Below are 17,946 nucleotides of genomic sequence, written 5' to 3' on the forward strand. Positions count from 1 at the left end.
AAAAAAAAAAAAAAAAAAAAAAAAAAAAACATGACTACAGTTTAAACTTTAAGTTTAAACTTAAAATTAAAGTTTAATTCAAAATAAAAAATACATTTGTATTTCATCAACTAAATGAAAAGTTCTCATTTTCAATTAGTTGATGTACTAAAATAAATAAAACTGAAAAAACAATAAAAAATATAGATAAAATGAATTAAAAATCACACACTTAGAATAAAGAATTAAAAAAATTTAAACTGACAACATTTTAAAAAATGTAAACTAAAAATTTAAATTAAAAACAGTTTAAAATTAAAGTTTAGTTAACTTAGTTAACTTTATTTCATCGACTAATTGATAATTTCTCATTTTCATTTAGCTGATGTACTAAAATAGCAAACTAAAAATTACATATTTCAAAACAAGAACAAATAAAAATGACAAAAACACATACATACAAAAACCAAAACTGAAAATACAAATATAAATCCGGTTTTAAAATATTAATAAAAACTATAATAATATATAAATGATACTAAAATAACACTGGTGGTATCTTTTTTTTAAACTCCACTAGGTGCTCAGTGCTCAGAAAAATAACAGCACAAATCAATGAATTATCAAATCAAGTGTATGCTTAATAATACTTCAAATCCCAAACTCTCACAGCATGAGCAATACAAGCAGTTATGTTTGCTTCATCATTACATGACATTATGATCACTGACATTCTTATACAAACAGAACTGAGCGAACGCTTTAATGTGCTTTGATGACTGTTGCGGTGATAATAACGGAACTGAGGTTGGCAGAGAGTCTTTGGTTTATTTGGCCTATTTAGGACGTCTGATTTGGACAGAAAGTGACGAGCGCAGTGGAAATGATGCATGTGTGTGAGTACAAAAAGCCAAAAGCCGTCAAAAGCTTTTCCTTCCTCTGTTTGACATTTTCAAGTGGGTGGCACTTGAGGTTACGAGACACTGCGTGGAACAAAACACACCCAATAAACACCGCTTCTGACACACACACACACACACACACAGAGACACAGACACACACACACACACACACACACACACACTGTGTTTATTCAACCATTTAACTGTTTATTGATATTTGAAATTTTTTATATAATTTGTCTGCAAAACAAAAGTCATGTGGTGAGACCAACAAACATGCAGAACCCTGCAGATGAAATAAATAAATAAATACATACATACATAGGAAAATAAATAAACTTCTAATGATATAATTTGACCTTTTATGACAACACAAGTCACATGACAAAAGAACAGCATTTATTTGAAATTTAATTTCGAATAAATTAAGTTATAATTAAGTAAACGTATTTACATTTATGAATGAATGAATTAAAATTTCATTTGTAAAAATAACAACAACTATAATAATTTTTACTTTAAAACTATTGTATTAATAACATTTTTTTAAAATAATGACTAAGATGATATTTTTTTACTTAAATAGTAAAAAAATAGACAGTTTGTGGTGCATTTATTAAAAAACTTAATTACATTTATGAATTAATTAATGAAATTACATTTGTTTACTTTAGGAATAAAAATGTAAAAACAAACAAAAATTATTTATTTAATGATTATAACATTTTATTGATGGTTACACCACATTTATTTATTTAACTGCTTCACTGCTTATTAATCAAAAAAGCCATGTAAACGTCAAATAAATCATATGATTATCATATAATTATCATTATTATATAATTTGACCCTTCTATGACAACTACGATGTGTCATTACTTTTTACTTGATGGTTAAACCACATGACATTTTTTTCAAAATTATTTGTATGATTACTTTTCTTAGCAAAGCGGACAATAACATTATGGGTAAACCACACACAAAAAAAACCTAAGCAACATCCTGGAAACCACCCAAAACAACCTACAGCATCACACTAGTGAGGGTTGCACAGGAAGAACAACATTTTTCCTTCAGAAAATGCAAAAATCTAGTTATCTTTGCCAGGCAAGAGGAAAACCAGTGTGGACCAGTGTTGATTATGTACGGCAGTGTGTGTGTGTGAGGTTAATACACCACTGCATTCTGATTGATGTGGAAGTGCTTCCTCTATGCAGATAAGCATGCAGTAGAATCCTCATATTAATGTGAAATTATTCTAATTGCTGCAGAGCCAATGATGTTCCTCCCCTCCATTCCCATCAGCCACAGCCCTCGCTCTCCTCACACACACAACTCATTTCTGCAGCCAGCCTTTCTCGCTGCATCCATTTTGTCTGTCTCTGTCTGTCTCAGGTAGAGAGCAGCTCTCGTCAGCCATCTCCAGTCGATCGGATCTCCTTTAGGTCAAAAGGTCTCGCGCATCACTAAAGGTGCATCAGCACCAGGTCAAGCGCCTGCTTCACTAAAGACCACACATGACACGAGAGAGCCAGAAAGAGAGACTGCATGTAGAGGATGTAGGTTTCAGTGGCTCTGTGGACTAAAAACACAAGCTCTACTTTCAACAGGGGGGGTTTCATGCCTCAAATCCAAACTGCGCTTAGTTTTTAATTGTTTGCAAAAATTCTTTATATTTCAGATATTTTTTCAGGGTAATGTATCTTGTTTTTTAATTATATATAACAAATATATGATTAAAAAAAAAAAATTTTTATACATAAATTAGTGCTGGGCAACGATTAATCGCATCCAAAATAAAAGTTTTTGTTTACATGATATGTGTGCGTGTACTGTGTATATGTATTATTATGTATATATAAATACAAACACATATACAGTATATATTTGGAAAATAATTACATATATATATATATTAATATAATTTACATTATATATGAATATATTTAATATATAAACATCATATATTTTTCTTAAATATATACTGCATATGTGTGTATTTATATATACATCATAATAAATATACACAGTACGCGCACACATATCATGTAAACAAAAAGTTATATTTTGGATGCGATTAATCGTTGCCCAGAACTAATATAAATGAATACATCCAGACACACACATCACACACTATCAAATAGAAAACACATTTAAAAAAGAAAGAAAGAAAAAAATATGTATAGCAGCATGTAAAAAAACATCAACATTATCACTACAGTTAAATGAACAGCTAATCTCGATTCATTTAATTCAGTCCTATACATGTGTAACACAAGCCCTTCATGTGCCAACTGCTGAGTCTGCTTTCTTTCTTTCTTTCTTTCTTTCTTTTTTCAGAGCTCCTATGTGAGCAGATTGTCTGTATTTTCCTCTGTTTTTGTCTTGTCCATCCTCACACCGTTCCCTCTACCGCAGCGCTGAGGGTGAAGGAGAGGGGAGTTTAGTTTAGCATCTTCTCTCGATGTGGAATCATACTGTAAGCTATCTGACACGAGCTGCTTTCCACTTACTTTCTGACACAACATAGATACAACTAATGTAAAAACAAAAATAAAAAACTGATTACTGGCGTGTTTTCCAAGAGAACAGTTTTGGGTAACACTTTATTTTAAGGTGTCCTTGTTACACATGTTACATTTATTTACTATTATAATAACAATTAATTGCATGCAAGTAACCCTAAACCAACCCTAATCCTAACCATATGGTAAGTACATGTAGTTAATTAATATTACTCAGTACTTATATGTATAATTACACTGTAACAATGACACCTTAAAATAAAGTGTAACCTCAGTTTTTCCACATAAAAATGTCATGTTTAATTCAATGTGCTACTTGTCATCTCTTTATAATTATTTGTGAAATTTACTAGCAATTTCAGACACTTAATTTCATGTTAATTGTTATTAAATGAAAATGCATTATAATTTAAATTTATATTATTAAATGCAATTCGCTGAACTTCATGGTGCAAGTACATCTTTATATGTAATTTCGTAATTACTTGTATTGCCAATAAAATATGGTTAAAGTACAGTCAGCATTTATGATAAACTGAAATATACTTCTGTTGAAACTTGTATGTTATGCATTTAAATATATTTGTAATGGCAGGCTGTCATTTAATACATTCAAAATATATTACATTTAAATGCAATACTGAATAACACACTACAGTTAAATTATAATCAGGTACTTTACATGTGCTTTAGTATGCTAGAAGTGTACTTCTTTAAAACACGATAACATGTTATTAAAACACATTTTAATTTGACGTAATTACAAAGTTTAAAAGTCTACTTAAGTGCGTTAAACACTCATGAAAGTGGCTCTCTTTAAGTGGTGTTTTAGTTCACTAATATTATTATTTAAATATTATTTCATTAATATTATGCTATCTGCAAGTACAGTTTAATACATTTTTTAAGATTTGAAGTACACTACAAGTGCACATTCAATACAATTAAGCACACTTTTTTAAAAAAGCATTTTAAAGCTGTTCGGAAACAAAAGCAACACCACTATTGTCGCCTTCTAAGATACTTAAAACAACATTGCTTGTATCTCTTACAGAGACGGCAATCCCAGAATGCACTGCATGGCAGACGAAATTCAGAAAAATGTTGACTATAAATATACTATGAAGTAACACTAAAAACAGTTCAATCTAATTCCAAATGGAGTATTTCTCACAGTATTTGTGTTAGCATTGTTGCTAACGTGTTTCAATTGACTCTATTAGTATGCTGCCTACTGAGATAACAGACAGCAAGGCAGCTGCTAAAGCACGAGGTTTAGGAGCAGAGCTAGTGTGCACTTCAAAACCAGCGGCTCGCTGTTGTTTTTCCTCACATTTCCTGACGATAATGACTTGCATACGTGTGACATTCAGGAGCCTGATGCCAGGCTGAGTGTAATTTAGCTGCTGCGTGTGATCTGTGGTGCATTGTGGGAGTTGGGCCCACCTCAAGTGACCTGACGATAAACAGAAGACGGGGCAGAAGCAGCAGTTTTAGGTCAGTCAGGACGTCCAGCTGTGTTGAAGACGACTGTATCTGCTAATAAGGCAGAGCGACAGTAACTGCAACAAGCCTTTAAAACACCTGTAAAACATTTTAAACACGCTTTTTAAAGCGTTCACAAGCCCCTCGCTCCCCTTAACGGCTCTGTTGCACTTCCTGACATTAACATTTAAACGAGCTCCTCCAGCGGCCTCTGAGCCGGGACGGATCTGGGTTTCTTAAAGCAAGCGGCATACACATCACGTGGACAGATTTTGGGGGATTTTTCACATCAGTGCATCAGAATACATTCGGAAAAATTTGTACATTTAATAAACTATTTAAAAATTCCAATTATGTTTCAATATATTCATACCCAAAATACAATTTTTGAGCCTGTGAATGTAAAACCTGATGTGTTTTTGTCAATTTTCCACAACATTAATATCAACATAACCTTTCGGGTCATTTGTGATTTGAAAGTGTTTTTGAAAATGATTATGAACTGAACCTAAATCAGTTATGAATCAAATCAAACTGAATTAAGACCAAATTTCATCATGATCAGATATCTTGATTCATTACACTGATTTAATAACAATCTACATAAAAAAATCACTATCCTACCAAATATCAGTATTTTACAACAACAACAACAACAATAATAATACTAATATTATTATTATTATTATTATTGTAGATGCTGTTATATAGTTGATATACAATTAGTTTCTGTTAATACTTCTAACTAGATTTTATTTTTATATTTTCTGTTTTAATTTTAATTTGTGGTTTTGCCATTTTTTATGATTTTTTTTTTTTAGAATTCATACATAGTTTCAGTTTTAATTTATTTTAATCTTTAATTTTATTTATTTTGATTTAAACATTGATGTATTTTATTTCATTTCAGGTAATATTTTGTTATATTTTATTATATTATTTATTCTGTTTCAAATAACAGTATTTATTTATGTATATGTTATGCATTTAAATATATTTGTAATGACAGGCTGTCATTTAATACATTCAAAATATATTACATTTAAATGCAATACTGAATAACACACTACAGTTAAATTATAATCAGGTACTTTACATGTGCTTTAGTATGCTAGAAGTGTACTTCTTTAAAACACGACAACATGTTATTAAAACACATATTTTAATTTGACGTAATTACAAAGTTTAAAAGTCTACTTAAGTGTGTTAAACACTCATGAAAGTGGCTCTCTTTAAGTGGTGTTTTAGTTCACTAATATTATTATTTAAATATTATTTCATTAATATTATGCTATCTGCAAGTACAGTTTAATACATTTTTTAAGATTTGAAGTACACTACAAGTGCAAGTTTTTAAAAAAGCATTTTAAAGCTGTTCGGAAACAAAAGCAACACCACTATTGTCGCCTTCTAAGATACTTAAAACAACATTGCTTGTATCTCTTACAGAGACGGCAATCCCAGAATGCACTGCATGGCAGACGAAATTCAGAAAAATGTTGACTATAAATATACTATGAAGTAACACTAAAAACAGTTCAATCTAATTCCAAATGGAGTATTTCTCACAGTATTTGTGTTAGCATTGTTGCTAACGTGTTTCAATTGACTCTATTAGTATGCTGCCTACTGAGATAACAGACAGCAAGGCAGCTGCTAAAGCACGAGGTTTAGGAGCAGAGCTAGTGTGCACTTCAAAACCAGCGGCTCGCTGTTGTTTTTCCTCACATTTCCTGACGATAATGACTTGCATACGTGTGACATTCAGGAGCCTGATGCCAGGCTGAGTGTAATTTAGCTGCTGCGTGTGATCTGTGGTGCATTGTGGGAGTTGGGCCCACCTCAAGTGACCTGACGATAAACAGAAGACGGGGCAGAAGCAGCAGTTTTAGGTCAGTCAGGACGTCCAGCTGTGTTGAAGACGACTGTATCTGCTAATAAGGCAGAGCGACAGTAACTGCAACAAGCCTTTAAAACACCTGTAAAACATTTTAAACACGCTTTTTAAAGCGTTCACAAGCCCCTCGCTCCCCTTAACGGCTCTGTTGCACTTCCTGACATTAACATTTAAACGAGCTCCTCCAGCGGCCTCTGAGCCGGGACGGATCTGGGTTTCTTAAAGCAAGCGGCATACACATCACGTGGACAGATTTTGGGGGATTTTTCACATCAGTGCATCAGAATACATTCGGAAAAATTTGTACATTTAATAAACTATTTAAAAATTCCAATTATGTTTCAATATATTCATACCCAAAATACAATTTTTGAGCCTGTGAATGTAAAACCTGATGTGTTTTTGTCAATTTTCCACAACATTAATATCAACATAACCTTTCGGGTCATTTGTGATTTGAAAGTGTTTTTGAAAATGATTATGAACTGAACCTAAATCAGTTATGAATCAAATCAAACTGAATTAAGACCAAATTTCATCATGATCAGATATCTTGATTCATTACACTGATTTAATAACAATCTACATAAAAAAATCACTATCCTACCAAATATCAGTATTTTACAACAACAACAACAACAATAATAATACTAATATTATTATTATTATTATTATTGTAGATGCTGTTATATAGTTGATATACAATTAGTTTCTGTTAATACTTCTAACTAGATTTTATTTTTATATTTTCTGTTTTAATTTTAATTTGTGGTTTTGCCATTTTTTATGATTTTTTTTTTTTAGAATTCATACATAGTTTCAGTTTTAATTTATTTTAATCTTTAATTTTATTTATTTTGATTTAAACATTGATGTATTTTATTTCATTTCAGGTAATATTTTGTTATATTTTATTATATTATTTATTCTGTTTCAAATAACAGTATTTATTTATGTATTTATTTACATTTTATTTATTTTTACTTGTAATGGCTTTGGTTTTAGGTTTAGTTAATGATAATAACCGCATCAAATATGCATTTAAAGACAATAAAGGGTTGATTTATGTTCTGCATTTCCTAAAATGTCAGCTTATTACTTTGATAAGCTAAATTTGTTATTGACATAAATTGGTGTTACTCGATGTTCACATTCTTTTGCGGTTTTGTTCATAATTTACAGTATGTAAATATTATATATACATAAAAATGCATTAATTACTAAAAAACACTCAATCTTAGAATTAGATGTTTGATCAATTAGTCAGATTAGATAATGTTAATCTTAAAAGAGAAAAAAGAAACAGATATGTGACACATATTGCTCAACAAACGTGGCATGAATGCATGTGTGTTCAGAAACCTGCTCTAATGGCCAAGCAGCCCTTGCCTCAGCCCTGTTATTTCCTTATTTATTTATTTCTGATAGTTCCCGCAGAGCTCGCAAAATTAATGTCAGCCGGCAGAAAATAGACATCGAAAGCTAAAATTCAGCACTTTCTGCCCACAGAAGTTATTTGTCAAGTTAACAAGGAGGCGCCCCATTCCTGCGCCGCAGCCCTGGGAAAATATATGCCATCGAATCTGCAGCTTTGTGTACGGCGAGGAATAAGAGAATAAAAGCAAGGGATCGGTGGAGAGATGGAGAGAGGGTTAAGGATGCCACGTCCGTCACAGACACATTCATCCTTAGCCTGTCCACAGACGGATGAACTGACCAGAGAACAGACCACTGAGTCTGAAGAGACTGTAAAACATGTGTTATACAACCCCGTCAACAATACAGTTGTATAGTGTAATTAAAGCTACAAGCAGCGTTGAAAGGGCCCTCGCACCCGGAGCCACCTCCACCCAGTGGCTTTAGTAAAACTGTGAACGGTGGGCAATATGCATTTACAGTGGTAAATATAGGAGAAATATGTACAAGTAATTTATGTGTGCCGAACTTCCTGCTGCCAGCTGGTGGCGCTATGACTATAACTGAATATTGGCATGTTCAGGCCAGGACACTTATCAAACATGAAATTTGGGGCAGATTGGACATTACATATTTTAGATAGTGTAAAACAAGACATTTCCTGTTGCCAGCAGGTGGCGCTATGATCATAACTGAATATTGGCTTTTAGATATGTTCAGGCAAGGACTCTTATCAAACAAGTTTGGGGCAGATCGGACATTGTGTGGCTGCTTATAGCAACTTCCTCTTTCATGGTCTAAACATCGAAATTTGTCAGGCCGCCACGGACACGCCCTTCAACAAAAACTCAAGATCTTCGCAACTTAGCATCACAAAGGCCTTATGATTACACTTAGCAAATTTGAAGATGATCCGATTAAAACTGCAGGAGGAGTTTGTCGAGGCCTGAAAATGGCAAAAGCTGCACAAAAATCGTCCAGGAAATTCAAATTTGCTCTAAACAGCAACACTGCTGTTCCCTCGGGATCTCGCCTGAAGACTGCGTTGAGCTGAGTGTTTGTGTCGAAATGTGCTGCTTGTCTGAAATGAGTCGCACGTTCATTTTGTTTTTATCATTATGTGAAATAGGATAGAGGATAAATGACAGATGAGGTTCAAATCAGTTCAAAGTCTCGGTCAGAACCAGATTTGTGCCTAGGTCGTAGAAATGTAATATTTGTATTCATGTTCCATACATTTTTGGAAATGTTTGCTTTTTATTAATCTGAATACAAGTTTTTATTTAATGAGTCTAAATATGTTGAGTGGTGTAATCAAGTAAAATATACAGTAATACAGAAAATAATAGTTTCTTTATACCTTGGATTCATGTAAGTGTACAAATCAAATTACGTATTATTATTATTATTATTATTATTATTGTTGTTGTTTAATCATTTTTTTTAATAAAATTATTTTTTTATAATATATATATATATATATTTCATAAATGTTACATTTTCTTAGGGTTATTCCATTTGACATCCTCAACTAAGCTCCTTATGTCATAAAAACTTCTGATTTTTGATACTTAATGACCTTGACATGTTGTCTCTGGAATGTCATTTTGTGCTTTTCTAGCAATTTCAGACACTTAATTTCATGTTAATTGTTATTAAATGAAAATGCATTATAATTTAAATTTATATTATTAAATGCAATTCGCTGAACTTCATGGTGCAAGTACATCTTTATATGTAATTTCGTAATTACTTGTATTGCCAATAAAATATGGTTAAAGTACAGTCAGCATTTATGATAAACTGAAATATACTTCTGTTGAAACTTGTATGTTATGCATTTAAATATATTTGTAATGACAGGCTGTCATTTAATACATTCAAAATATATTACATTTAAATGCAATACTGAATAACACACTACAGTTAAATTATAATCAGGTACTTTACATGTGCTTTAGTATGCTAGAAGTGTACTTCTTTAAAACACGACAACATGTTATTAAAACACATATTTTAATTTGACGTAATTACAAAGTTTAAAAGTCTACTTAAGTGCGTTAAACACTCATGAAAGTGGCTCTCTTTAAGTGGTGTTTTAGTTCACTAATATTATTATTTAAATATTATTTCATTAATATTATGCTATCTGCAAGTACAGTTTAATACATTTTTTAAGATTTGAAGTACACTACAAGTGCACATTCAATACAATTAAGCACACTTTTTTAAAAAAGCATTTTAAAGCTGTTCGGAAACAAAAGCAACACCACTATTGTCGCCTTCTAAGATACTTAAAACAACATTGCTTGTATCTCTTACAGAGACGGCAATCCCAGAATGCACTGCATGGCAGACGAAATTCAGAAAAATGTTGACTATAAATATACTATGAAGTAACACTAAAAACAGTTCAATCTAATTCCAAATGGAGTATTTCTCACAGTATTTGTGTTAGCATTGTTGCTAACGTGTTTCAATTGACTCTATTAGTATGCTGCCTACTGAGATAACAGACAGCAAGGCAGCTGCTAAAGCACGAGGTTTAGGAGCAGAGCTAGTGTGCACTTCAAAACCAGCGGCTCGCTGTTGTTTTTCCTCACATTTCCTGACGATAATGACTTGCATACGTGTGACATTCAGGAGCCTGATGCCAGGCTGAGTGTAATTTAGCTGCTGCGTGTGATCTGTGGTGCATTGTGGGAGTTGGGCCCACCTCAAGTGACCTGACGATAAACAGAAGACGGGGCAGAAGCAGCAGTTTTAGGTCAGTCAGGACGTCCAGCTGTGTTGAAGACGACTGTATCTGCTAATAAGGCAGAGCGACAGTAACTGCAACAAGCCTTTAAAACACCTGTAAAACATTTTAAACACGCTTTTTAAAGCGTTCACAAGCCCCTCGCTCCCCTTAACGGCTCTGTTGCACTTCCTGACATTAACATTTAAACGAGCTCCTCCAGCGGCCTCTGAGCCGGGACGGATCTGGGTTTCTTAAAGCAAGCGGCATACACATCACGTGGACAGATTTTGGGGGATTTTTCACATCAGTGCATCAGAATACATTCGGAAAAATTTGTACATTTAATAAACTATTTAAAAATTCCAATTATGTTTCAATATATTCATACCCAAAATACAATTTTTGAGCCTGTGAATGTAAAACCTGATGTGTTTTTGTCAATTTTCCACAACATTAATATCAACATAACCTTTCGGGTCATTTGTGATTTGAAAGTGTTTTTGAAAATGATTATGAACTGAACCTAAATCAGTTATGAATCAAATCAAACTGAATTAAGACCAAATTTCATCATGATCAGATATCTTGATTCATTACACTGATTTAATAACAATCTACATAAAAAAATCACTATCCTACCAAATATCAGTATTTTACAACAACAACAACAACAATAATAATACTAATATTATTATTATTATTATTATTGTAGATGCTGTTATATAGTTGATATACAATTAGTTTCTGTTAATACTTCTAACTAGATTTTATTTTTATATTTTCTGTTTTAATTTTAATTTGTGGTTTTGCCATTTTTTATGATTTTTTTTTTTTAGAATTCATACATAGTTTCAGTTTTAATTTATTTTAATCTTTAATTTTATTTATTTTGATTTAAACATTGATGTATTTTATTTCATTTCAGGTAATATTTTGTTATATTTTATTATATTATTTATTCTGTTTCAAATAACAGTATTTATTTATGTATTTATTTACATTTTATTTATTTTTACTTGTAATGGCTTTGGTTTTAGGTTTAGTTAATGATAATAACCGCATCAAATATGCATTTAAAGACAATAAAGGGTTGATTTATGTTCTGCATTTCCTAAAATGTCAGCTTATTACTTTGATAAGCTAAATTTGTTATTGACATAAATTGGTGTTACTCGATGTTCACATTCTTTTGCGGTTTTGTTCATAATTTACAGTATGTAAATATTATATATACATAAAAATGCATTAATTACTAAAAAACACTCAATCTTAGAATTAGATGTTTGATCAATTAGTCAGATTAGATAATGTTAATCTTAAAAGAGAAAAACACTAATATTATTATTTAAATATTATTTCATTAATATTATGCTATCTGCAAGTACAGTTTAATACATTTTTTAAGATTTGAAGTACACTACAAGTGCAAGTTTAATCTTAAAAGAAAAAAAAAAAACAGGAAATCCAAAAAAATAAAAAAAAAAAAAAAAAAAAATTAAATCAAGAGATTTATTAGCTCTAACAAACATCAAGTTGATCACAGAACACACAGACTCCAGATATGTGACACATATTGCTCAACAAACGTGGCATGAATGCATGTGTGTTCAGAAACCTGCTCTAATGGCCAAGCAGCCCTTGCCTCAGCCCTGTTATTTCCTTATTTATTTATTTCTGATAGTTCCCGCAGAGCTCGCAAAATTAATGTCAGCCGGCAGAAAATAGACATCGAAAGCTAAAATTCAGCACTTTCTGCCCACAGAAGTTATTTGTCAAGTTAACAAGGAGGCGCCCCATTCCTGCGCCGCAGCCCTGGGAAAATATATGCCATCGAATCTGCAGCTTTGTGTACGGCGAGGAATAAGAGAATAAAAGCAAGGGATCGGTGGAGAGATGGAGAGAGGGTTAAGGATGCCACGTCCGTCACAGACACATTCATCCTTAGCCTGTCCACAGACGGATGAACTGACCAGAGAACAGACCACTGAGTCTGAAGAGACTGTAAAACATGTGTTATACAACCCCGTCAACAATACAGTTGTATAGTGTAATTAAAGCTACAAGCAGCGTTGAAAGGGCCCTCGCACCCGGAGCCACCTCCACCCAGTGGCTTTAGTAAAACTGTGAACGGTGGGCAATATGCATTTACAGTGGTAAATATAGGAGAAATATGTACAAGTAATTTATGTGTGCCGAACTTCCTGCTGCCAGCTGGTGGCGCTATGACTATAACTGAATATTGGCATGTTCAGGCCAGGACACTTATCAAACATGAAATTTGGGGCAGATTGGACATTACATATTTTAGATAGTGTAAAACAAGACATTTCCTGTTGCCAGCAGGTGGCGCTATGATCATAACTGAATATTGGCTTTTAGATATGTTCAGGCAAGGACTCTTATCAAACAAGTTTGGGGCAGATCGGACATTGTGTGGCTGCTTATAGCAACTTCCTCTTTCATGGTCTAAACATCGAAATTTGTCAGGCCGCCACGGACACGCCCTTCAACAAAAACTCAAGATCTTCGCAACTTAGCATCACAAAGGCCTTATGATTACACTTAGCAAATTTGAAGATGATCCGATTAAAACTGCAGGAGGAGTTTGTCGAGGCCTGAAAATGGCAAAAGCTGCACAAAAATCGTCCAGGAAATTCAAATTTGCTCTAAACAGCAACACTGCTGTTCCCTCGGGATCTCGCCTGAAGACTGCGTTGAGCTGAGTGTTTGTGTCGAAATGTGCTGCTTGTCTGAAATGAGTCGCACGTTCATTTTGTTTTTATCGTTATGTGAAATAGGATAGAGGGTAAATGACAGATGAGGTTCAAATCAGTTCAAAGTCTCGGTCAGAACCAGATTTGTGCCTAGGTCGTAGAAATGTAATATTTGTATTCATGTTCCATACATTTTTGGAAATGTTTGCTTTTTATTAATCTGAATACAAGTTTTTATTTAATGAGTCTAAATATGTTGAGTGGTGTAATCAAGTAAAATATACAGTAATACAGAAAATAATAGTTTCTTTATACCTAAAATAATAGTTTCTTTATAAATCAGATTACGTATTATTATTATTATTATTATTATTATTGTTGTTGTTTAATCATTTTTTTTAATAAAATTATTTTTTTATAATATATATATATATATATTTCATAAATGTTACATTTTCTTAGGGTTATTCCATTTGACATCCTCAACTAAGCTCCTTATGTCATAAAAACTTCAGATTTTTGAGACTTAATGACCTTGACATGTTGTCTCTGGAATGTCATTTTGTGCTTTTCTTGCCACATGACAGCAATGTTTGGTTATTCCAAACTGACTGAATAAAATGTTAAAGCAAATAAATACTACACTCCCTCCCAATATAAGATGATTCAAGTAAAGTAAATATAAATCTACATTTATTTTAATTCCTGACCTTTTTTTTTTTTACTTTAAGTCCTCACAAAACAAAATACATAAATATACACCAAAATAAATCTAAAAAATTACAAATTTTATTTCGTTTTTACGTTACATTTTATCTTTCTTTTTTTTTTTACTTTAGAATGAATAAATATAAATAAATAAATAATTTTAATTCAGAAAATTCAGAGGATGCTCATCAAAGAAAATGCATTACATTAAATACACTATGTATGTATGTATTTATTTATTTAACACAAGACATACAACCCTACAGAGAGAATGTTAGAGGAAAGACCAAGGGCAAAAAAAAAAGAAGAAAAAAACATGGCGGTTGAAGGAGAGAGAGAGAGGATGTATGCTACAGGCTACAGGAAGTATTAATGACTTGGAGTGCTGCACTTTGGTGGAAGTATAAGCGCTTTGATCAGAGAAATCCTACAAAAACAACACTAATAATAATAATAATCTCACAAATATAAAGACAATTATACAAGAGACGGTTAAACCGTTAAACGATGGTAAAACCCACAGCACAGTGAACTTCTCCAATTATTCGTTTCTGTCAGACTTTTCCTGTTGTTTATTGATGTTAAATGAGCACGTGGCGGGACATTTTTTTTTCTTTTGGGCCTGAAGCGAGCCGTAGGTCAGCGGGGATGAGAGCGGGCAGCACAGAGCCCTCTCTCCTTGAGTCTGGGTGTATTTTTAACCACACGGGTTGAGCGGGTGTCTTCAGGAGGTGCTGCTAAATATAACTCATATCCTTACTGGCTTTGGTTACATTCAACATACGAACACACACACACACTTACACAGCGGACGGTACGGGGATACAGAATGAATTTGTGCACATGCTCGCATAAATCGTTTCAAACAACAAGTAACAAAAACAAAATCATGTTTAACAATCGCTAACACATCCGCTGACGTCACAAAAGAAAGTGTCTCCGTACGCAAATAAGGCAAACATGGTGTGCACTTCCTGTGCCTTGATTGTGACCTCACCTTTGTGTTTCATTACACCGGAAATCTGCGGCTGAATGCTGGCGAATCAACACAGAACATCGATACTGTCCTATCAGATTCACCCTCAGCTAACTAGAACACGCAGCCACCCCCCCAACACACACACACACAATTAAGACACTTTTTTATGGATGGGCGATTTTTTTTAAGTTCTTTTGGACTGAAGCAATGCAACACCCGCTGAGTGCCATTAAACAGCTTGAAAGATCAAAGACTATTTTTAATATAACTCCGACTGGATTCGTCTGAAAGAAGAAAGTCATATACACCTAGGATGCCTCGGGGGTGAGTAAAGCGCAGCCTAATTTTCATTTTTGGGTGAACTAACCCTTTAAGTCTTATAGACAACATACAATGGTTTTTCATAGTAAACTTACTATAACGCAACCCAATAAATCTGAACAAAAACCTATTTTCATCAGTAGATTTAACTCAAAACAAAACAATATGTCAGGTTTTAGTATATTATGGAGGACATTTTTTGGTAGCCGGCCAGTTTATGTTGGGATAACCAGTGACATGATCAATAACACACTGTTACAACACACAAAACACACTTAACAAATGCTCTGTCGCTGCAGGCAGACGTTACACTGTGACCGTCGACAAACTCGCCTCGCAAAACTTCCAGCCCTAAACATCATAAACGAGCCATTGTGTAATTATAACCTGCTAGTCATTGGATAGTAAGTCCACTGGTAATTAGTCACTAATTCCACTGCATTCACTCTACAGTATAAATACACTATATATGAGAGTATGAATCAAACAAATGATAATGTACGATTTATAATCAAAAATGGAAATATCCATTATAATTGAATTTATAATTAAATATAAATATAAAAATATAAATATTTATGTATCATGTATAGTGATTTAATCTTCAAACACGTTTCTAAATGTTAATTTTAATTCACTTTATCTAACTTTTAATAATGCTAGGTTCAGTTTCTGAACCGCAGAAAATCTTTGCGACAAGCTGTGAAGTCTAAAAATCACATTTTTTCATACAGAAAAAAATCCACTATGATTAAATATTCATAAATGAGGATTATAATCATTTTCATCTGCACAGAATAAAAAAAGCTCTGCGCTTACCTCAGACTGCAGGGGCAAAGGGCAGGGGTCAGAGGTCGTATCACAGGTGTAGAAACTTTCTTGATGTCCTTCCATGATGAACAATATGAGCAAAAGGCAGAAAAAGAGGAAAAAGAGGCTTAATATGATACCATAAAATAATCATAACTATTTGACTATTTATCAGATACAATTAAATGTAGGCTAGTTTCTTGTCTGAAACAAAATAATTACAAGAATACAGGTATAGAGGTGTTTATATATATATATATTAAAAATATATATTTAAACATTTAAAAAATGACTGTATAGACCTTGTTATACGTCATTACACTTTAGAGATATTATACATAAAGCATACCACGCATAAAAAAAACTATGAAAGCAATTAATATGCAAACTGCGATGTAACTAACACTCTTCTTTCTCATATACTCTCACGTGTAGTGCTTCTGTTAAACAAAGTTAAAGTTAGCACCACACATCCCCTACAGAGCACTGCTGCCACTGAAAAAAGCCTGTTAAATCCCTCGACCCAGTTCAGTTCACAAAGCCATTCATTCTGTTCTGTAATCACTGCAGGCCGGGCTGAGTGAACTCTCACCTCACACCACAGCACAGCAGATATGTGTGTAAAGTATTAGAGTAAAGTATCAACAAACTCTAATATCTATCTGGTACAATCTTCACCTCAGGATGTGGACAACGCTTAAAAGCAGCAATAACAGCTTTAAAAGAAATAGCTCAACCCACACCTGCCGCGTTCATGACACCCATGAAAACTTTGATGATGTGCAGCTGAAGTGCAATCGATGCTACAATAGAAACCGCACGCGCTTCGTCGAATGTTGTTTGTATCGTCAGACGTACACATTTGACGTGCTTTGAAAACACTTTTCTTGTTACAGTCGGGATCACTAATAGTTACGCCCCCAACATTTGCATATACCCGCCCATGTTCTATGCCATGCCATCGAATAAAATAACGCGAGCCACTAAAGGGACATGATTAGCTGCTTGCTAGCGGTAGCCTGTTACATTACAGTACATAAGATTTCACTTACCACATAAACAGAGTAAGGAGAGATGACTGAGGATGATGGCGAATGATTTACAGATCCTGAGCACCACTGACAAGCATCTGATCTTGTAAAATGTGTGGGAAGTACTGCCGCTGTAGTTTACACAGAGCACGTGCGATCGCAAATCTCGAAAGTGAAAGTAAAACGCGATCATGCATTCGCAAGCAATGCCCCGCATATTAATAGCGGCTCCCTGATGTCCGCATTTTATATACAGTATAATTACCCAACAATATAACTGCGAGAGAACATATTGAAATATATATTTTCCCTGTGTTTCCTTCCTGCTGTGTGAGCTACTGAAATGAGCCGCACTGCGAAACAGCCAATCAGAGCAGAGCTCAACATTATTATTCATGACCCTTCCAAATAAGGTAAAAACAGACCATTTCATTCTAGG

The 17,946-nt window shown here is 33.4% G+C and overlaps 1 protein-coding gene across 2 annotated transcripts in view; it reads right to left on the minus strand.

Moving 5' to 3' along the window:
- Positions 1–17,946, minus strand: part of LOC107555695 (transcription factor Maf-like) — a 76,029-nt gene that overhangs the window by 46,646 nt on the left and 11,437 nt on the right. The window contains exons 2-3 of one of the 2 annotated variants that reach the window (XM_016238563.1): positions 16,486–16,553; positions 3,090–3,301 (exon numbers count right to left, since the gene is read on the minus strand). In XM_016238563.1, coding sequence (XP_016094049.1) covers positions 16,526–16,553 — 28 coding nt within the window. In that variant the 3' untranslated portion in view covers positions 3,090–3,301; positions 16,486–16,525. Of the gene's footprint in view, positions 1–3,089; positions 3,302–16,485; positions 16,554–17,946 lie in introns of those variants that run through there. The other variant, XM_016238564.1, reaches the window with a different exon arrangement.

Source organism: Sinocyclocheilus grahami, unplaced genomic scaffold, assembly GCF_001515645.1.
Source record: "Sinocyclocheilus grahami isolate Dianchi unplaced genomic scaffold, SAMN03320097.WGS_v1.1 scaffold543.1, whole genome shotgun sequence".
Lineage (NCBI taxonomy): Eukaryota > Metazoa > Chordata > Actinopteri > Cypriniformes > Cyprinidae > Sinocyclocheilus > Sinocyclocheilus grahami.